The 23,462-nt window shown below is 36.9% G+C and overlaps 2 protein-coding genes across 2 annotated transcripts in view; one reads left to right on the top strand and one right to left on the bottom strand.

The window, feature by feature from the left end:
- The window catches only part of MIS18BP1 (MIS18 binding protein 1), a 61,656-nt gene extending 45,778 nt beyond the window's left edge, over window positions 1-15,878 (bottom strand). Inside the window, exons 1-3 of the mRNA XM_044663454.1 lie at window positions 15,281-15,878; window positions 10,816-10,968; window positions 10,012-10,478 (exon numbers count right to left, since the gene is read on the bottom strand). Coding sequence (XP_044519389.1) covers window positions 10,012-10,478; window positions 10,816-10,968; window positions 15,281-15,878 — 1,218 coding nt within the window. The remainder of the gene's footprint in view (window positions 1-10,011; window positions 10,479-10,815; window positions 10,969-15,280) is intronic.
- The window catches only part of LOC123233398 (zinc finger protein 420-like), a 239,531-nt gene that overhangs the window by 128,141 nt on the left and 87,928 nt on the right, over window positions 1-23,462 (top strand). The window lies entirely within an intron of this gene.

Genomic DNA, 23,462 nt, shown 5'->3' on the forward strand with positions numbered 1-23,462 from the left:
AAAGGAAAAGGAAATTATCAAGGAAAATTCCCTTGATAGTCTAGAACCAGGAGGTAAAATACAATTCACTGATCACCTCCCGAAAAACAATCTCAAAAAGAAAATCCTAAGAAAATTATAGCCAAATTCCAGATCAAGGAGAAAATATTATAAGCAGCTAAAAGAATTTAAATATCATGGAGTCACAATCAGAATAACACAAGATTTAACAGTTTCTACATTAAAGAATCAGAGAGCTTAGAATATGATTTTTAAAAAACTTCTTATCTTCTGTCTTATAATTAATACTAAATATTGGTTTTAAGGCAGGAGAGTGGTATAAGGACTAAGCAATTGAGATTAAATGACTTGCCCAGAGGTTACCCAGCTAGGAATTATCTGAAGAAAGACTTAAACCCAGGAACTCTCATTTCCAGAATTGGGCCTCTATCTACTGAGCCAGGGAACATTCTGGAAGGCAAAGGAACTAGGATTATAACCAAAAATCACTTACTCAGCAAAATTGAGTATCATTCTTGGGGTGGGGTGGGGGAATTGATATTTGATGAAATGGAGGATTTTTAAACATTCCTGATGAAAAGATCTGAGTTGAATAAAAAAAAATCTAACTTTCAAATATGAAACTCCAGAGAATCATAAAAAGGCATATACATAAACAGAATGCCTATGTGTGAATTGAATATGGTATATCAAAAAAAATTTTTTTTTAAGAAGAGGAAGAGAGAGGTAGAATGGAGTAAATTATCTCACACATCAGCACTGGCTAAAGATGGAATAACAGATATATTCAGTTGAATATAGAAATCTATCTTACCCTACAGGAAAGTAGAAGGGGAAAGGGATAAGAAAAGCAGGAAAGATGCTTGGGGGGAGGAGGAGGGTGGCTTGGAAGAGGCAGTGATTAGAAGCAAAACACTTTTGAGGGTGGATAAAGTAAAAGGAGAGAGAAAGAGAAAAGAATAAACAGGGAAAATATGAAGGAGGAAAATACACAGTTTGGTAATCATAACTGTGGGAAGTTATTTGCAGCAGATTTCAATGATAAAGGCCTTATTTCACAAATATGTAGAGAATGGAGTAAAATTTGTAAGCATACAAGTCACTCCACAATTGATAAAAGGCCAAAGGAAAAGGAAAAAAAAAAATCAAAGCTATTTATTTAGGCAGATGAGAAAATGCTCCAAATTACTATTGTTGCAGTGCTGGGCAAACTACAGCCCTCAAGCCAGATGGGGCACCCTGAAAGGTTCTATTCAGCCTCAGACATTATTCCTAATCTGATGAATACAATGAATAGAATACAATACAACGAAAGTTAGAAAGAGTTGCCTTAGAAACAGACTGACAGAAGAGCATTTCCTTTCCTTTGGCCCCCTTCTTAAAAAGTTTGCCCATCACTGGGAGAAATGCAAATGAAAACTTCTCTTAGGTTCCACCTCACATCTACTAGGCTCGTTAATATGACAGAAAAGCAAAATGACAAATGTAGGAAGGGATGTAGGGAAATTGAGACACTACTGTACTGTTAGTGGAGTTGAGAATTAATCCAACCATTCTGGAACTATCCTCAAAGGGTTATAAAACTGTGCATACTTTTGACACAGCAATACCCCTACTAGATCTGTATCCCAAAGAGATCAAATGCAAAAAGGAAAAGGACCTATACTTATAATAAAAATACTTAGAGCAGCTCTTTTTGTGGTGACAAAGAATTGGAACTACTGTACTATGTGGGGTTTATCACCTATGGATGACTTAGCTATTCTTAGCAATACAAAGATCCAAGACAACCCCAAAAGACTTATGTTGAGACATACTATCCACCTTCAGAGACAGAACTCATGGTGACTTAATGCAGATCAAAGTATACTTTTTAAAACTTTCTTTAGTTTTATTGTTTGTTTTCTGGTGTGTGTGTTTTCCTGCTAATATGGAAATGTTTTGCATGACTATACATATATAACCTTTGTCAAATTGTTTGCTATCTCAGGGAGAGAATAGGGGAGGGAGAGATTTGGGATCACAAATTTTTAAAAAAACTATTTAAAATGCTATACACGTATTTGGAAAAAATAAAATATTAAAACAATAAAATTATGATCTAAAAAACTGTTAACACTTTGAAAATTAAACATATATATGGTCAAGAAAAAGAAATTTCCACATTAGCAATGTCCAAAAATGTATTTCTCACTTTGTATCTTGATTTTATTCTGTCAGAAATTAAGCTGCATGCTTCCAGACTAGCCCTATGACATGTGGTTAGTCACTGCTCAGATCAGGGTTGTCTTTAAAAGTTGTTTGTCTTTACAATGTTGTGGTTATTATATAAATTGTCCTACTAGTTTTGCTCACTTCAGTCTCCATCAGGTCATACAAGTCTTCCCCGATTTCCTCCGAAACCATTCCTTTTATTTCATTATTTCTTACAGTATATTCCATATTACATTCATGTTAACATAATTAGTTCAGCAATTTTCCAAATCATAGGGCAACCCTTTTAGTGTCCAGTTCTTTGTCGCTATAAATGAGCTGCTCTAAATATTTTTGTACATATGGAGCTTTTTCTTCTTTCTTTGACCTCTGGGGTTTAGTTTTAATAGTAGTATCAGGGGCAGCTGGGTGGCTCAATGGATTGAGAACCAGCCCCAGAGACAGGAGGTCCTGGGTTCAAATGTGACCTCAGACACTTCCTAGCTGTGTGACCCTGAGCAAGTCACTTAACCCCCATTGCCTAGCCCTTACACTCTTCTGCCTTGGAACCAATACAAAGTATTGATTCTAAGACAGAAGGGTTTAATAAAAAATAAAATAAAATAATTTTAGTATCAGTGTATCAAGGACACAGTTTAGAGACCTTTTTTGGACATAATCCCAAATTGCTTTCCAAAATGCCTGAGTCAATTCCCACCTTCATCAACAATATTATGAGTGTGTCTATTTTTCCACAGGACCTCTGACATTTGTCATTTTCACCAGTTCAAAGGGCATCTGGGCAGAACCAGTTATTTTAATTTGCATTTCTCTATTATTAACAACTTGGAACATGTTTTTCATGTTTTTCATGTGTAGGTTTTTTCAATCTAGGTTTCTTTGTTTGAAAGTTTCCAATTAATATACTTTTGCCAGTTACCACAAAATGCTCTCCTCACAACACTGTGAAGTGGATATTACAAATACTAATCCAGTTTTACAGTCAAGGAGATTGTGGCTCAATCTCAATAAATCAGTGTCAGCACTGGAAGTCAAACTCACATCTCTCCTGACCCCAAGTGTAATCTGTGCTCTTTCCCCTATACATCTCCTTGCTTTTCAAAAAGATCCGGGGGGGGGGGGGGGGGGGAAGGCCAAGGAATATGGAGAAAACAGTAATGAGTTACAATTCAGTAATGATATCATAACTATTTTCTCTATATTAAGAGTTTTTCTTAAGCTGACATATATAAGGGGAGAAGTTTTCCTTCTAGCTTTCCAGATAAAATTTTAAAAAGCTTGGGTTGCTTCTCTTATTTATGAACAGCTCAATTAATGTAGTCTTAGAATCACAGATTTTTGCTAAGTTATACCCAGATATTAAAAATAATTCCACCATAACATTAACAATCATTTTTAACTTTTTCCAAAGTATTGAACTTAAGGTTATTTTGGGTTTATATTTTAATCCCATTCTTTGGACATCATGGGGGGCAAGCTATATAAATTTTCTGAGTCTGTTTCTTCATCTTTAGTAATACTTGTAGAACATACTTCAGTGTTATCATAAAATTTTAATTTAAAAATAGATTTAAGCACTTTAACCTTTTCATTTATCAATTCTAATTATTGTATTGTAACATGGCTCTCCCACAAAGTCTTACTTGAATGTTTCATTGCAGAATGGAGGCAAGCTTAGATTCTTAATGCTACACTAGTAGAGTGCAGACATTGGTAGGGCCTACCAAACTGGAAAGACTATAGATACAACATCCACAACAGACTAAATCTGTTTTCTGTGAACCACAGAGACTCATCACCAGCAGGCTAGCCAGACACTGAATTAGACCAGACTATGGTTAACTTTACTCCTCTCTCCACTCCTCTTTAGCCACCCACAGAAGTCATTATTATCCTGCCATTGTCCAGCTTCCATATTCATAAACTCTAGAATTTTTTTTTACCTGATTGTAATTTTTTATGGTTCCCTCTCTTTATTTCACAATTCATAACCCTGTTCGCCATCCTCACTGAGCCCCGATTCTGTGCATTCCTTAGTTCAATCTTAGATTATTGCCCCTGCAACTATCATACTTTTCTCTCTAATTTCAAACTCCCAATTAAACAATTTATGGACTATCTTTTACTCTTGAATTCTTTATCCCCATGACTTTCACCAATCACACTATCCCAAACTACAACCCTGTATTAAGCAGCCCACCATCTGACTCTTTTATTCCAATTTACATACTGATGAACTGAGCTAGATAAAATCATAAAACCATGTAGTTAAAGTTAAAAATTACAAAACAAACCAAGCTGATTTGCCTTACTAAAAACATGTTACATAATCTCAAGTAGGTCCACACTGCAAGAAAGCAATTCTTCACCTCCCTAATTGATTTCTTATCCCTCTCATCATAGTGGCTATACCAAATAGTCTTTGGGTTCCCCCTCAAGCTTCCTATCAGACTCCAATTTGGCCTTACCTAGTTGAAACTGGAAAAACTAAAACTATTCTCTAAGAACTCCCTCTTTCCTACCTCCTCCTCATCTTATAGAACAGGTGTTTTCTCCAACTATTCCTTCATTCATTCCCAATCTGTGATGAACATGAAGATTGCCCTTCTCCTTGATATAGCAAATTCTTCTATGTGCGAGCCTAATCTGTAAATGGCAATAAACTAGAAGTCTTTCCAATGAGATGAGAAGTGAGGATATCTATTATCACCATTATGATTCAATACTGTACTAGAAATGTTAACTATAGCAATAAGACAAAAAATTGAAGGGATAAGACTGGCAACAAAGAAATAAAACTAACACTTTTTGTAGACATAATGGTTTTACTTAGAAAACCCTAAAGAGTCAACTAAAAAAACTAGTCAAAATCATTAAAAATGTTAGCAAAGTTGCAGGATAGAAAATAAACCCATGAAAATTATCAGCATTTCTATATGTTACCAACAAAACCCAGCAGGAAAACATAGAAATTAAATTTAAAATTTAGAAATTAAAATAATTTATTAATCAAATTATGATAAATTATCATTAACAAAAACAAATAAATGTTAAAATTAATTAAAATAATAGAAATTCTATTTAAAATAACTACAGGCAATATAAATGACTTGGGAGTCTACCTGCTAAGATATACTCAAAACCTATATGAACACAATTATAAAATGCTCTTTGCACAAATATAGAAGATTCTAAGTAACTGGAGAAATAATAATTGCTCATGGGTAAGCAAAGTCAATATTATCAAAATGACAATACTTCCTAATTTAATTGACTTATTCACTGTCATACTAATTGAACTATTGAAGAATTACTTTATAGAACTAGAAAAATACTAAAATTCATTTATAAGAACAATGACCAAGAATATTAAGAGGAATCAGTGAAATTTAAAAATGTTAATAAAGGGAATCTAGCAGTACTAAATCTCAAAATTATAATACAAAACTGTAATCATCAAAACAATTTGATCTTATATAACAAATAGAGGATCAATGGAACATATTAGGTGCACAATATAAAGAAACAAATGGACAGTGACCATTTAATGTTTGACTAACCCAAAGATCTGTCAGTTCTATGGACAGAGGAAGAGTTCATGACCAAACAAGCAAGAGGCAGAATGGATAATTTTGATCACATTAAATTAAAAAGATTTTATACAAATAAACCAACGAATAAAGATTAGAAGAAAACTGGAGGGAAATTTTTATAGCAATTCTAAATGACAAAAAAGGAAAATGACATATGGGAGGAGATATGGGAAAATTCAGGCACTAATGCATTGTTGGTAGAGTGGTGAACTAATCCAAACTTTATTCTGGAGATCAATTTAGAACTATGCCCAAAGGGTTATAAAACTTTGCACACTCTTTGACACAGAAATACCACTACTAGATTTGTATCACAAAGAGATTAAAAAAAAAAAAAAAGGAAAAGGCCTATTTGTACAAAAATGTTTATAGCAGCTTCAGTCCAAAGGTCAATTGGACCTCTGGGCAGGGCACTGGCTTCTACCTAGATTTAGCCTCCATCTCCTCTTTAATCTTGCAATTGTTAATCCAGCCAATGTTAAATTCACTGCCATGTCACATGTTCATTAACTACCTCCTCCCATTCTCCATTTCTTAATTCTACAATAAAAACTGGATTCACATGTGGCTCGCTCTTTTCAACATCAGAGCAGCCTGACAGGCTGAATCCCATGTTGTTGAACGATTCGTCTCTGTGTCTTTCTTTCCTCATGTTCCCTCTTCTCTCTTAATCTCTAAATCCTTCTACCCATACTTCCTTCAGTGCCCAACCTCTCTTTTAGGTAATTGACCCACAGAATGAACAGCTATATAAGACAACTCTAAAGGGTTTATAATGAAAAATGCTACCCATCTCCCAGAGAAAGAATTCATGGAGTCTGAATGTATATCAAAACATATTTTTTACTCAAAGATCTTTTTGGGGGACTTGGGGGTTTTATATCCATTTTCTTTCACAACATGACTAATAACAAGTGTATAAATGTTTTTTATGATTACATATATATATATATATATATATATATATATATATATAACTAATACCAAATTGCTTGTCTTCTCAATGAGAGGGAATGGGAGAGAGGGAAGGAAAGAATTTGGAATTCAAATTAAAAAAACAAATGTTAAAAACTTTTTACATATTTAACTGCTAGATATACAAATAAAAGCAAGACAGTTTCTGTTCTGAAATCCTAAATACAGGAAAGCTGGAAAGCAGAGGTGGAGGGAGGGAGAGAGAGGAAAAACATGGCTGAAGGAGAAAAGGATGACGCAATATGCTAAGGAGAGGGCCAGGAATTGTCATAGGGGGATGGTTTTAGACAAAATAAAGCAAACACTCACCTATTACAACTTAGAAAACCAGGGATATAGTCTAAGATGATGGGGTAGAGGGGTAGGAAAACCCTAAGATTTCACCTCATACTCTGTGAATTGGTTAAAAATGACAAAAAACAGTAATAATAAAAATTGAAGAGGTTGTTGAAAAATAGGCACTAGTACATCATTGATAGAACTGTTGTGATCAGTACAAACATCTTGGAAAGAAATTTGGATGTCAGCACAGACTTTAAATAAAAGAGCAATTCCTCATAGATTGTGAGGTACTCCAGATACTCTGATTTGTAAACACTGAACTGAGTCCATCACCAATGCAGAGTCTCCTCAGTGAGATTCATAACCATTCAAGAGTTCAGCCTAATTATCCACTCAGGAAAAATCAAGTGGATGAAGAATACCTGTTACAACTATCATATTCAATTTTGTGGACAACTTTTGGAATTAGCCATCAATACATTTATGGTGAGAGACACTGCAAATAAATAATAAACTGGGATTGGAACTATAAAGGAGGAAGCGAACAGGTTGAATTAAACATGGAAAAATGTACAGTGCACTTGCACTTAATGCCTCAAAATTCATCTTATTTTTTCAAACAATATTATTATTTCAGTGATATGTTATAGTTGTAAGTTATAAAACATTACTGTTAGAACATAAGTAAAATTAAGGAAGCCAAAAAGGCTATCCATGGAGAGGAGCAAGGTTGGTGGGAGAAAGTTGCAACACATTATCAACCATGAGCAAGAAATACAAATTTGCAATTTGTTCTCTAGTATAAAAAAGTTGAAATTATACTAATAAAATAATTAAAATGTCCATATCCTTTGATCTAAAGATTCCACTGCTAAGCAGAACTCCCAACCAGAAGGTCAGATAGAAAGACTCTACAATATGTCAAAAAATCTCATAATAGCACTTTTTTGTGGTAACAAAGAACTAGAAACAAAGTTAATGCCCACTGATTGGGGAATGGCTGAATATACTGTGGTACATGAATGTAATGGAATATTATTGTGCTGAATGAAACCATGAACATGATGAATACAGAAAAATCTGGAAAGATGAATAATTCCAACTTGCTTTCCAGGATGGTTGTCCCAATTTACAGAATATCTTACAATGCAATAGTGTGAAGAGCAATTCAAAATTATATTAAACAAAACAAAAACTAAAAAGTCTATACCCTCGGACCCAGAGAGTTAACTATTAGGTATAAATCCTGAAAATGGAATTGACCTTCAAAAAGAAAGGCTCCATATCAAAATATTTATAGCAACACTTTTTGTGATAGCAAAGAAATGGAAACAAGGTAGATAATCCATCACCAGGGAACAGAGAGACAAACAAAGTAATGTTATTGTTCTATAAGAAATAGCAAATATGAATACAGAAATATCTTTTCATATAGAAAGACTTACACATACTGATGGAAAGTGAAGTAAGAGTAAAGAAAATAAAATAAGGTGACTACAGAAATTGAAATGAAAAGAACTGCCACAAAACAATCAAAACTGAATCTTTGTTCCCAAAGAACAGGTATGTGAAGATTCTTCCCCACTCCTTGGGAGAGCTTGGGGTCTGTAAGTATGAAATACTGCATAAATCAGGCTTTTTTTCTTTTTTTTAAAAGTGATATCCAGTATTGCTAATCTTTTTTCTCCCACTTACATAGCAATATCAAGGTGACATCAAAATTAAAAATCAATAAAATCAATATTTGAAAAAGAACTGACTCAAAGTTAAATAAGTAGATATGAAAACAATACTCACAATGATTACCATAAGATAAATGGAAAGAACAACAAAAAAGAATGCAAAACAATAAAAACTGAAGGTAAAAAAATTATAAAGAAGAAGCTTGGCACCAAAGGAGAAATATTAGAAGATACCTTCCCTTCCTGTGTAGACCCCACTATCAGATTTGTTGATCACTTTTGCCAAGGTGCCTTTTTAACTTTTTCCTTTTGTTTTTAATTAAAAATTTTGTTACAAGGAACAGTTCTCTTGAGACAGAGAAAAGGAAAGAAATCTAGGTAATATAAACAAAATATAAATAAAAATCTGTTTCTAAAAAGAATAAATCAAATAAAAAGGCACAAAGGATGTCATTGCAAATATTCATGAAGAGAAAAGAACATAGGTCCATCACATAATAAGAGCAAATAATAACCAATGGAGAGCCTGTGTTTTTTAATGGTATCTACCCAATGTCAAGAAAATGAAAGGAAAGTACATCAAGTAGAAGAAAGACACTTGAAGAATTTATAAGAAGTCAAGGACAAAAGTTTCCCCAAGATGGGCAGACAGATAGGTTACCATCTGTATGTAGAAAGTAGTACCCACATCAAAAGACTGACTTTCTAACATAAGGGAAAGAGTGATGGCTCATCTATCAGATAAGGAATTGGTTCAAAAATGGATAAATGATTTCTATAGGGTCACATTGAATTATCTGAAGAGCCAGGTCAAGAACAAATGATTTACTCCCAAAGGGCAAGTTTTCAAGCTATCTGTGAGCCCCTACATTACCAGAGAGAGCAAAGGAAGAATGTGTTTGCTTTGGGCAGCTGGACAGAGGGTGGGGCATGCAAAATATGTCTTCGGGTACTGGGAAGAGGTGGGGAACAGCTCCCCAAATGCCAGCTCTGCACAAGTGCCACCACACCTTTGCCAATGTGGCCCTAGGCCTTTGTTCTGTCCATTTGGCCACATTGACGCAATAGGTAAGTTTGTACTACATCTTAAATTAGGTTATTTATTAAATTATTGATTATTTAAGGTTATCTTCAATGTACTCTAGAAAGCCCATAAATCCAATCACTGGAAGAATAGCAGAAGGAAAAATGTTAAATGCCTATTTTCTGCTTCCAATTAATATAACACATAATTAGACAAACAAAAGCTTTAGAAATGTTCCTACCTTTTTTTTGGTAACAAGTGTGTTCTTATTGGCATGTGATAAACTTGTGGAAACCTTAGAAACTTTTTTCTCCGGTGCTATTCTATGAGTTTTAGGAGTTGTAATCAAATTTTTACACATATCTGATGTAGTACCCTGTTGGACAGTCTCAGGGATTTTTCTTTCATTTCCTTTACTCGTTTCTGGTTCTAATAATCCTTCTGTAGGCACTTCATTGTCACATTTTGATAATTGACTGCCAATGTTAACGTGTTCACAGTTAGTATTGATAACATTAGGACTTTGAGATCTTTCATCATCAGCATCAATGTTTTCCAAAATAAGGGTATCACACTGGCTGAATTCAATACTTGTAATTCTGTTTTCATCTTCTTGAAGGAGCCTGGCAGATTTGGACATGGTTAACGCCTCACTCAGGATTAATGAAGTTGAAATGTTTTCATGTTTTTCTTTTGAAGTTGTGATATCTGCAGAAAACCATCCAAATTGTATTATATTTATGAGGTGTTATAAGGCTATAAAGAATAAGCCCCAAATGATAAATTTTAAATAAAAAATTTCAAAGACCTAGGTTTTCTTTTAACCAAAGATTTCCTCTAATGATTAGTCTAATCCTTTCCACTTGTAAGGTTGCAACTCTTGTACATAATCAATTTTTTTAATGATAGAGCCATGAAAACTTGCTTTTATACAGTGAAAGAAAGGAGAATAATGATTTTCTGCATATTATATGAAGTTTTAGTTCACACAAATACTGCACTAATACCATTTGTCAATGAAAATGTATAAAAACAAAGAACTCACCATAAGTTAAATTATGATGGCAAAACTGTTTTTCTTGCTGATTTGTGATCTTTTGTTTTACTGGAAGAAAAAGACTATTCTGAAAATTTTTCATTGAAGTCTCTTTGGCATGGGAAGATGCTTTCCTTCCTGAAGCAATGGGAAGTTCACCTCCTATAGTCAGTGAAGGTGTAAATTTAAAAAATGTATTCAGAAAACAAGCATTTAATGATCAAATTCATTGCTTATTAGGATATTTCCTAACATACATAACACTCCACCTTATCACTGATTATGCCATTCACAATTTAAAGGTAGAATTTTTTTTTTAAACATTTACCTTCTATCTTAGAATCGATACTAAGTATTGGTTCCAAGGTAGAAGAGTGGTAAGAGCTATGCAATTGGAGTGAAATGACTTGCCCAGGGTCACAGTGTTAGGATGTATCTGAAGTCACATTTGAATCCAGGACCTTCTGTCTCTCAGCTGGATTCTCTATCCACTGAGTCACCTAGGTGCCTCAGGTAGAATTGAAAAAAAAAAAAATCTACATAAATGAAATTCTTGGTATAGTACAATAGAACACTGGACTAAGATTTTGGAGATGAGTTCTATTCTTACTTTTGATATCAACTATTTATATGAAATCAAAAAGTAAATGCAAATAAAGACAATAACAAGTCTTCTCCAAAGAATTTCATGAGTTGAAAGAGACTTCAAGATCCTCCTAATCCATTCTGTACCTAGGAACAGCTCTTGTACATACAGAAGACCTGACAAATGGTTAGCCAGCTTTTGCATGAAGACCTTTAGTGAGAGGAATCCACTACCTACTGCTAAGACAGTAGATATTATTTTTAAATAGCTTTAATTATCTTGAAGCTCTTGAAGTTTCTCCTTATATATTAAGCCTAAAACCTTTCTCTTTATAACTCTCTTTATAACCCACTGCCTAAAATTCTGGGGTGAAACAAAACAAGTCTAAATTTCTCTTCCATGTGGGAGTCTTTTAAAGGCTGAAAGCCTCCTATCCCACCAAGTCTCCACTTTTGCAAGATAAACACTCTTGGTTCCTGATACGGGCTGTACTACAGGCTCTTAATCATGCTACTCACCTTCCTCTGGCTATCCCTTTGGCTTATCAGTGCCTTTCCTAAATTGACAGACAGAAATGAACCTAAGGCACCAGACTTGGGTCTGACCAGAACAGAAAACAGCAACACTTCTATCATCTGTTCTTTTCTTTTCTTTTTCTTTTTCTTTTTAAAGCCTTACCTTCTCACTTAGAATCAATACTGTGTTCTGGTTCCAAGGCCAAAGAGTGGTAAGAGCTAGGCAATGGTGAGCAGGTGACTTGCCCAGGGTCACACAGCTAGGAAATGTCCAAGTCCAGGTTTGAACCTAGGACCTCCCATCTCTGCGCCTAGCTCTCAATCTACTTAGTCGCTCAGCTGCCCCTGCATCTACTCTTCCTGACACAATGCCTCTCTTTTTAAGGGGAAGATAAGACTACATTTGAATTTTTGCCTGCTGGGCTATATTGTGATCCATTAAAAACAATCAAATCTTTTTCATTTGCACTTACCAAGTTTTTCCTCCACCTTGAACTTTATGGCATTGACTTTTTAAACCAGGGTATATGAATTTACACTTTTTTTTTTTTTCATTTTTTTTAAACCCTTAACTTCTGTGTATTGGCTCATAGGAGGAAGAGGGGTAAGGGTGGGCAATGGGGGTCAAGAGACTTGCCCAGGGTCACACAGCTGGGAAGTGTCTTGAGGCCGGATTTGAACTTAGGACCTCCCCGTCTCCAGGCCTGACTCTCAATCCACTGAGCTACCCAGCTGCCCCATGAATTTACACTTCTATTTCATTTAGTCTTAGTATTCAGACTTAGCACTCTCTTCTAGCCTATTTAGAAACTTCTGAATCCTGACTGCCATTTAACATATCCTTCTCAATTTTGTTATCTAAAAATTCAACAAATAAGCCACATATGCCTCATTCAAGCCACTTATAAGAGTCAATAAGAGACTAGAGACATTAACATTAGAGATCATTCTTCAAGCCTCCTATCAAGCCAATACTGATGACTCTAAATTGGATTGTTCAATTGGTTCTGAATCTACTTATATACTATTCTATCTTCCCCCAAACTGACTCCCATCCTAATATCCCAGGTACTTTTGTCCCCAATAAGCTCTCTACTCTTTTCAAGTTTTTCATCACTACAAACTTTTAAAGCCCTTACTATCAAATACTGCTCTTAAATGTCAGATTATCGAACTTAAACATCAGCACAATTGTTCTCAAGGAAAAATTATATTAAATTTTCCAAAACCCATGTAACCTACTCCTTATTCTGCTTCCTCGGAGCTTATCCTCAAGTCCTGATGGAGCTTCAGATACTGGATAATCCAGTAATTTTAAACAAACTGTACAAGATGACAGGCTTCTAGGGATTCCTTAAAATAAAATGGTTTTTAACCACACTGTTATAAACCACAGTATGATTCAAATTTCCTAATTAAAAAAAAAAACATGAAACCCTGTTGAGTTCCAAAATACTAGAAAATTTGATCATGCTAAGTTTAAGCCTTATTCTTTTTTTTTTTTAAAACCTTTGCCTTCCGTCTTGACATTGGCTCCAAGGCAGAAGAGTGGTAAGGGCTAGGCAATGGGGTTAAGTGACTTGCCCAGGGTCACACAGCTGGGAAGTGTCTGAGGTCAGATTGTACCTAGGACCTCCCCATCTCTAGGTCTAGCTTTCAATTCACTGAGTTACCCAGCTGACCCCTGTAGGCCTTATTCTTGACACAAAAAGATATTTCTTAGTACCATAGATGTTTAAAGTCAGTAAGAAAACACTGGCATAAACTTATATCAGATTATTTACCATCTTGGGAAATGGGGAGGAGAAAGAGAAAGAGAATTTGGATCAGAAAATGTCAGAAAACAGTTGTTAAAAATTATTTCCAAGGGCAGCTAGGTGGCTCAGTGGAATGAGAGTCAGGCCTAGAGTCGGGAAGTCCTAGGTTCAAATCTAGCCTCAGACACTTCCTAGTTGTGACCCTGGGCAAGTGACTTAATTCCAATTGCCTAATCCTCAAGGTCTCTATTGGTAACAATACACAATACTGATACTAAGAAAGAAGGCAAGGATTTTTTTTTTAATTGTTTCTACATGAATTTGGAAAAAACATATTAAAAAGAAAAAGTCAAAAGAACAAGTACAAGGATACTCTAAAATTGTTTAACACTGAAAATGTTCTCATCAGTGGACCCACTGACTGGGAGCTAGGAATAATAATATTAAAATTTTTTGAAATGATATTTTTTAGAGTCAAATTTTTTATGGCAGCTAGGTAGTTCAGTGGATAAAGAACACTAAGCCTGGAGACAGGAAATCCTGGATTTAAATCTCATCTCAGACACTTCCTAGCTGTGTGCCCCTGGGCAAATCACTTACCCCTATTCCCTTGTCTATCCCTTACTTCTCTTCTGCCTTGGAACCAATATAAGTATCAATTCTAAGACATAAGGGTAATGGTTTAAAAAAAAGAAAGAAAAAGAAAAAATTCTGTTCTCAGCTCCACTCCCCTGGAAATAGGCAGAGAATGACAGGAAAAGTCAACAATTGAATCAGTTCTGCCACAAAACAAGTGCTTCTCTCTATATAAGTAACTGGCATCAGTGGCCAGTAGAGATGTTCATTTGTGTCTCTTTTCTCAGGTTACATGAGAAGGGAAGAAATCATCCCTTCCACAACACTCCATGGTCTTTCCCCCTCTCTTGGGAGCATTTGTTGATTCCTCCCTCCCTACCTGTACTCAATAAACTCCAACAGCTCCCTATCATCTTTAGGATCAAGTACAAAACTCTCTGGCATTCTAAGCCCTTCATAACCTACTCCCACCATGTTCACCACTTTTCCAATCTTCTTATGCATTAATACAATAAATACTCTTGACCTTCCTGCTGTTCTGTGAACCAGGTATCTCTCCACCTCTAGGGATTTTCTCTACTGCCCTCCTCCATGCCTGGAGAGCTCTGCCTTTTCTATGCCTGCTGCCTTTGCTGGCTTCTTTCAAGGCCCAGATAAAACCCCACATCCACAGGAATCATTCCCTAACCCTCTGAATTCTAGTCATGTCTTCCCTCTATTAATTATTTTCTGCTTATCCTATATCTACAGATATTTGCTTGCTTGTTGTCTCACCTACTAGACCACGAGCGGCAAGGACACAGTGCTTAACACAGAGGAGGTACTCAATAAATGCTTATTGACTGACTTGAAGAATTTCCTTTGAGCTTTCCACTCTCTACCCAAAGTCATGCAACAGTGAAGATTTGGGCATTTATTTCTAGATTAGAATATATCCTTGCCACAGAGACATATATACACACTTTTATACTTTCACTGGTTCTGCAATTAAAGAATTTCTCTTCTAAAAAATTAGCACTAACTTAAGTAATAAAACTAACCTGAAAGTGAACGTTCTTCTGATGATACTTTGTGACAATCAGGAAAACCAGAAATAAAGGTCTTATCCAGTTTGCTTCTCTCAGATAAAAGAGGACTCAAGATCACATCTCTCTGAGTCCTCTGTAACTCCAACAATGAACTGTCTGGAAGTGACTGCTTTTGTGTAGCTAGCAGTGACCTTGTTTTCATTCTTTGAAATAATTTTGCAGGAGATTCACAGGTTAAAATGTCAAAAGTTTCATTCCTTTTGAAAACTTCCTCATTTGAAAATGTTGCTCCTTTGCGTTCATTAACTTTTTCATCGAAGTCACATGAAAAATTCTTGGAGTTAAGATGGCCAGCTATTACTGTTGACTGAAGGGTACTGATTTCACTCTTGTAATGTTCCATTTCTGGGTTCACATGCTCCCTAAGGTCATTTGTATTGTTGTTGTCATTTAAATTGTTATTTTTATACTTCGCTAGATCTTTTAATGGTGTAAGTGTTTCTGAAGGTATATTATTTGAAAGAACTGCATTAATGGGTATATTTCCCCTTCTAAAAGAATTCAATGAAAACTTTGGTGTTTCTTGACTTTTTGGACACGATGTAATCATCTTGATAAGATAGAGCCAAAAAAAAAATCTCCTTTAACAGAAAATTGATTTAAAACCAGTTGTTTCACAGTGAAACTTCAAGAGAAAACGGGGAAAGTAGAATTCAAGAAGACCTCAATTTTCTTCATGGTTTTATCTAAAAGAAAACATTAAAATGTTATAAAAGTCTGGACTATATTCAGATGTTTGCTGTAAACAAGTACATACTAAATAAGTAAAGTTAAAAAACTGATGCATTAAAAAGCATGGTATAGTGGAGAGCAAACCTGGACATAAAAGCCAGGAGGATCATCTATGTTTTAATTTTTCCTCTTACACCATAGCTACTTGACTATGGTCATTTAACTGCTCCAGGCCTCAGCTTTTTCATTTTTAAGAGGTGGCAGTTGGACTAGATAGCCACTAAGATGCCTTCCAGCTTTATTAATGATCTTAAGATCTCAAAAAAGACACTAGCTTTTTAGCTTACAAATCTGCATCGCTAGTCTTATATTTGCTATACAATATAAGTCAAATAAGATAGCAACATACGTAAAGTCTTTGTAAAGTGCCAGTTATATGTGAGTTATTATTCATCTAGGTATCAACTCCTGGCTTTTCTCCTAGGATAATAAATTCAGGGCCATGGAGTTGGGGACAGTTGCCAATGGGAGGTTCTTGTTGTCCACTGACCTATTCCAGGTTACAGATCTAGGGGAGGCCTGAGAAGGGGGAGCAGCATTGCTGGTTAGAGAGGCCATGTATAAAGAAAGGAAGAAGTTCAGAAGCCAAGCGGCAGAAGTTTGGTGCAGACTCCAGGGTCAGAATAAGATCTCACTTAACACATCTAGCCCAGGCTCCACAGGAATAAACCAAAGCAGAAATCCCAGACCAGAGGGGGAACTTCTAATTCTGCCTCTCCTTGCTAACAAAGTTTGCAAGCTGGTTGATAGGGTTAGAATCCAGCAGCATCTTCTCTTGCACAGAACCAAACCCAAGTGAAGAACCTACAGAGTTCAGATCAGGAGGGCAACAATCACTCTTTGCCCTGAATCAGACCACTTTGGGAGCACTGAAAGCTTGCATGTCCTCAATAAGTCCCTGAGAGTTTAGAATAAAACACTCAATAACAAGAAGTAGGACCAGCCCAGACCTACAATTGTAGTAGATATCACTCTGAAAACATGTCAGCAAGCAGGCTGGAAGAATGGACAAACAAAAAAAGAACCCCAACATAATGAATTATTATGGTAGCAAGGCCACTCAAGATCTAAACCCAGGAAAAGAGAATGACTCCAAAATATCTACAAGCAATGCCTCAGAGAAAAACACAGTTTGGGCACAAACTCAACTAGAATTCCTAGAAGATTCAAATGAGATAATATGTATGGAATAGGTTAGTGGACAACAATAACCTCACATTGGCAATTGTCCCCAACTCCATGGCCCTGAATTTATTATCCTAGGAGAAGGGATGAAGCAAGAATTTAGTTTTTTAAAAAGAGTAAATTTTTTAAAAAATAAATGAGTGCTAAAGTAAAAATTGAAAAAAAAAAAAAAAGAAAGCTATGGAAGAAAGGATTGGCAAGAAGATTAATAGCTTGGCACAAGAAGTACAAAATTTTGCCCAAGTAACAAACTCCTTGAAAGTTAGAATAGAAGCTACTGAGGCAATAAGAAATATTAAGTCAAAAGGCTGAGGAAAAAAAATGAAAGAAAATGCAAGGTAACTCAGAGCAAAAAATAACCAACCTGGAAAAAAGTTACAGGAAGAAAAAATTAATAATCATTGAACTATCTGAAAGCCACGACCAAAAAAGGGGCATAGACATTATATTTCAAGAAATTCAAAAAGAAAACTGTCCCTATCTTTTAGAGCCAGAGGTTAAAGCAGAAATAGAAAGATTCTACTAGTTATCCCCTAAAAGAAACCCCAAAATAAAAACTCCCAATATCATTGCCAAAATATGAGCTTCCAAGTCAAAATAAAATTTTGTGAGTAGTTAAAAAAGAAAAAATTGAAGTACTGAGGAGCCACAGTCAAAATTTACACACAGTTTTTATCTCCACTATAAAGGGATGGAGAACTTGGAATATGATATGATATGATATGATATGATCTTCTAAAAGGTAAAGGATATGGAATTACAGCTAAGAATAATTTAGCCAGCAATATGCAGTATAATTTTATAGGGGGGAAGTGGATTTTTAATAAAATAAAGGACAACTTCCAACATTTCTGGCAATAAAGTTGTGCAATGTGAAGATGGGATTAACTCTTGGCTAAAATCTAAATGGGCAACAGAGAGTTAATCCCATCTTCACAGCAATACATACAGTTTTGGGCTTGGAGTCAGGAAGACCTGAGTTCAAATCTAATCTCAGGGGCACACTAGCTGGGCAAGTCCCTTAATCTGTTTGGCTCAGTTTCCTCAACTATAAAATGGAGATCATAAAAGCAACGACTTTGCAGGATTCAAATGAGATAATATGTATAAAGCACTTAGCCCCGTTTCTGCCTCATGGAAGAAACTATATACTTAATGAAAAGGCCAGAGCTACAGAGAAACTTTGAGGTACAACACAGGAGTGAAGAGAAACAAAAAAGTAAACTTAAAGGAGCAATGATGATGAAACAAGGATAAACTGCTTATATTCAAATATGGGGAGATGATACAGAAGCCCCCTCTATCATCACTAAGGCTCATAGGAGTCTAATTAGACAAGGCCTGGGAGTAGTTCTGTTTTTTTAATCTTAAAAATGAAAAGACAGGGGAAGAATAATATGCTAGAGGGAGAAGGAAAAGAAAAGGTTAAGGAAAAGTTTATAATTAGTTGACTTCACATGTTATCCATTTTGTTTTTCATGGTTTACAACTAAGGGAGTTGGGGGAAGCCTTGGGGAGGGAGAATGAGAAGGCAGATCTTGCTGATTAAAACAAACTCCCCCAAAGTTTTTTTAAACCTTTACCTTCTGGCTTAGAATAGATACTAAGTATCAGTTCCAAGGCAGAAAAGTGGTACAGGCTAAGCAATGGGGGTTAAGTGACTTGCCCATGATCATATAGCTAGGAGCGTCTGAGGCCACATTTTAACCCATAACCTCTAGTCTCTAGGCCTGCCTCTCTATCCGCTCAAACACCTAGCTGCTGGCCCCAAACAAAATATTTTTTTTTAAATGAGTCATGATAAATTAAAGGGGCCAAAGCTAATATTTCCCTGCTCACTTATAAAATATTACCTGTACCCATTGAAAAGTTTATCTAAAAAAATGCTTCCCTCCATGTTCTCTTTACTTACTCTCTTACGAACCCCTCACAATACAGCATTCACCATTATCATTCCACTGATATTTCTCTCTACAAAGTTACCAATGATCAGATCCAATTTACCAAAGGCAATGGTCTTTTCTTAATCCTCATTCTCCTGATGATCACCCTTCTCCTCCTAGACAGGACTTTCTCCTGGTTCTCCTCCTATCTATCTGACTGCTCATTCTCCTCTGCTGGATCCTAATCCAGACCATGCCCTCTTAATTCCAAGTGTTCCACAGGCTTTTTGTCCTGGTCCTCTTTTCTTTTCTCTCTATTTCCTTTGATGGTTTCAGCAGCTACTGTGGATTAAATTAGCATCTCTATCCTGATTAGGACAGGTAGGTGGTGAAATGGTGAGCTAGAGAAGGGAATGGCAAACCACTGCAGTAGTATCTTTGTCAAGAAGACCTCCAACATGAGGTCACAAAGAGTCAAAGATGCCTGAAATGACACAATACTGAGGATCCTTCCTCTCAAGGCATCTGGCATGCTCTATCCAAGTCTCTCCCTGCTTCAAGTTCCAATTAAATTCTACCTTCTATAGGAATCCCTCACTGAGCCCTCTTAATTGCAGTGTTTTACCTCTCTTAACTTTCCTAATTATCTTGCATATAGCTTGCTTTTGTATACATTTGTTTGCATATCATTTTCCCCATTAGTCTTTTTGCCTCTTTGTATCCCCAGAAATTTGGCCAGTGGCTGGCACTTAGTTGTTGTTGATGGAATCACATGAGAGTTCATGCTTTTGATTTGCTTCTGAACTGGGTTTAAGTGAGGCAGAGTCACACAAAGCCATCCAAGTTCAGGGACAAGAAAGTCAGCTCCACAACCTCGCTTCAGCTGCCTTCCTTATCACCAGAAAAAACTGTTTTCATCTGCATCCTCTGCCAGGGGAAGGTTAGGGATCTTGTTATCTACTTGAGGTAGCTATGTCCCAATTCAATTTCATGTTTGAGGCCTATCAGTTACTCTCAACCTGGTTTAGCCCATATGCCAAGGCTGTTTTACTGGGATGTGGCCACTTCATGGAGCACAGCTTCTTGGGGCCACACATTGAGTTGAGCGACAGGTGGACATCAAAGGTAAATAAACAGCCCCTCCTACCAGAGGTGCTAGTCCTCCCGGAACTGTATATACTACACATTTGATAAATGTTTGATAGATTGAATAAAATTTGCCTGCCCTAATCTCTGCTGACCTCCAATCTTACAGACACCTAAACCTGGATGTTGAATATACCACTTAAACTCAACATGGCTAAAACAACTGGACATATTTCTCTCTACCCATCTTCCCTCTTTACTGTAGAGAGCTATAATTATCCTCCCTTCTCTCAGGCTCACAAGGGTCATCCTGGATTCCTCACTATCTCACTCCCCACCCCCATCTGAGCTTCAGCCAATTTCACTTCTGCAACAATTCTTAAATATACACTCCCTTCCCATTTCCACCACTCTGGTACAGACCCTCATTCATCTCACACTGAGAGGCTGATAGGGTATATTATTTAATTTCTAGCTTTAAATTGAGGTTCAGATCTGTCCTTCAAGCCTGCTTTTCAGATCCCCCTATCCTAGAGCATCTTCTACTTTGCTTGTTGTCCCCCCCCAATAGTCCCTGAGGGCAGGGACTGAATTTTGACTTTTTTATACCTTCCATCTTAGAATCAATATTCTGTATTGGTTCTAAGACAGAAGAGCAGTAAGGGCTGGGCAACTGGGGTTAACTGAATGGCTCAGGGTCACACAACTAGGGTGTCTGAGGCCACATTAGAACCCAGGCCTGGCTTTCAATCCACCCAAACACCTAGCTACCCACCCTTGACTGTCTTAGCACGGTGCCTGGCACATAGCAGGTGCTTAATAAATGTTTATTGACTGATAGCAGAAGCAATACATATTTTCTTTCTACTATGCATGCTGCCTCATATAATAATGAATAGATTTAATTTGCCAAATAATTACTAAAAATATTAAGTGCCTATGTGCAAGGTGGGTACCTAGGTACTGGAGACACAAGCACAAAAAAAGGGAACATCTGCTAGTGTCAAGGGACTATGTTCTACTGAGGAGATATAACTCATCCACAAATAAGTAAATTGGGATTGATGTAATTTTAACTGTTGGGATTTGTGACATCTAACCCTTACCTTCCACCATACAATCAATACTGTGTCTTATGTCCAAGGCAGAAGAGAAGCAGTAAGGTCTACGCAACAAGGGTTAAGTGTTTTTAACAAAGGTAGGAATGCTAAGAAATTGAGGTGATGAAAAAGTTTAGAAGGAAGAGGCAAACGTCGAGGAGAGAGAAAAAGGTCCCCAGTGCACCTTGTTCCAAGGGCCCCGCCATGCTGGAGCGAGTTCAGAAGGCAATAGGAGAGGCCGGCGGCAAAAAAGGGTTGAAGGAAAAGGGGATGTGTCCGTAAGTCTGGAGGAGGCAAGGGGGAAGGGATTACCGCGGTCCCGGGAGAGGCGGAAGAAGCTCGAGGCTGTTCCAGCCAGTGAAGGAAGGCGGGAACCGCACAACACTCCTGGCTTAGCCTTCAAAACCGGCAGGGCCTCACGTCTCCCAGCACACCCACAAGCCCTATTCCTCTGCCCCCTCACCCCCCCACCGTCAGTAATCCCCCTCCCGGGCACGGACAGTATCCAATCCCCTGCAGCCGCCGCGGGGGCGGAAAGGGATTCGGGGATTCGGGCTCTCACCGCCGCGGAAGATTAGATTCGGCTCCCTCGACTATATGCTCTTGGGCGGGGGAAGCGGAGCGGGGGGCACGGTGCAGCCGGCCTGCGCGACCACCCGAGCCCCTCGCCAAGGGCGCACACACTAAACCCCTTCTACTCAGGATCCTCTCCTCAGCCGCTACTTACAAGACACAGCAGCTTTTTAGTTCAAACTGCAGCACACACGAGCCCGCCGCCGCCGCCACGTACGATTGGCGCAGCCCAACGTGTCATCGTTATTACGTCACGGCGCGAACTTTTATGCCCCGCCCACCCCGGCCCGCATGGGCGGAGCCACTTAGCTGTAGCTGTAGACTTCGTCGCGGCTACCAGGCTGGCGCGGGAAGCGCCGGAGGGCCTGGTTTTCGAGCTTTGCTTCTGTTTTCTTACCTTGGGCTCTGTTTCTTCATTTGCAAAATTAAAAGTTGAGCCTAGCTGATCGCTTCTAAGGTGTCTTCTGAGCCTTCTGGGCTTACAGTTGAGCTCATAAAAGTGTACAAGACTTAAAGCACTTGCTGCACTACTTTTTGCTTAGGTCCTGTTGTCTGCCCTTCCTTTTTCCTTACAGCTTTCTTTTTCCTCGGAGAAGCCTTTCTTGAGTAGAAACTGCAAAAAAAGTTTAGGGCGTGCTCGTCCCCTAATTTGATTTGTTGAATAGAGGAAAAGGTGAAGAGTTGCCGTAATTATGAACTCCCACTATAAAAACCCTAGGGAAAGTTAGGCGTGTGTGGCTCAGGGAATTGAGAGCCAGATCTAGAGATTGGGAGGTCCTGTTTTTTGGACTTTGCTGAGTTTGAGATTACGATGGGAAATCCAAGTAAAGAATTTATTATAAATCTCAGAGACAAGATGTGAACAAGATTATGTTTACAATGTAGTGCATTTACTTAAAATTTGTTCCAATTGTATGTGTTTGATTTTAGATATCCTTTATCCTAATGAAATATATCTTAGAATTTAAGAATGAAAATGTTATATTAAACCAGGCAAGTAGATTTATTTTTTGTTTCAAAAAACAAACACCAGTGTGCTCAACACAAAAGAAAAAATGAATAAAGACCAGAATTTTGATATTGGATATTTCCTTTGAGATAAATGGTTTATGAAAGTTTTCTGCTTCCTCCAAATTATTTAGATAGTATGTATAAAGTGCTAGGTCAAATGTACATGTTGATTATTTATTGTTTTGCATATATTTTTCAACTGTGTACCGTGTATTATAACCACTCTAAATTTCAAGGGGAAATGGATACAGTAAATTACATATAAGTTCATTAAAAATAATTATACCTAACACCTTCATAAGGTTTTTCTACCTGTGTTATCTCATTTTCATTTGATTCTCACAACTCAGTGAGGCAGGTGCTATGTCAATCTATATTGTATTTTTAATGTTTCAAGTAAACAAGCATTAAGTGTTTATTATGTACCTGATAAGTGTGCTGAGCAATGGGGATATAATAAAAACCAAAGCAGGAACAATGTGTGCATACATACATCATATATATGTATATATACAAATTGAGAAATATGGTCATAGATAGAGAGTATCCCAAAAATCTTAGTGC

The sequence above is a fragment of the Gracilinanus agilis genome, chromosome 2 (assembly GCF_016433145.1).
Source record: "Gracilinanus agilis isolate LMUSP501 chromosome 2, AgileGrace, whole genome shotgun sequence".
NCBI classification, from domain to species: domain Eukaryota; kingdom Metazoa; phylum Chordata; class Mammalia; order Didelphimorphia; family Didelphidae; genus Gracilinanus; species Gracilinanus agilis.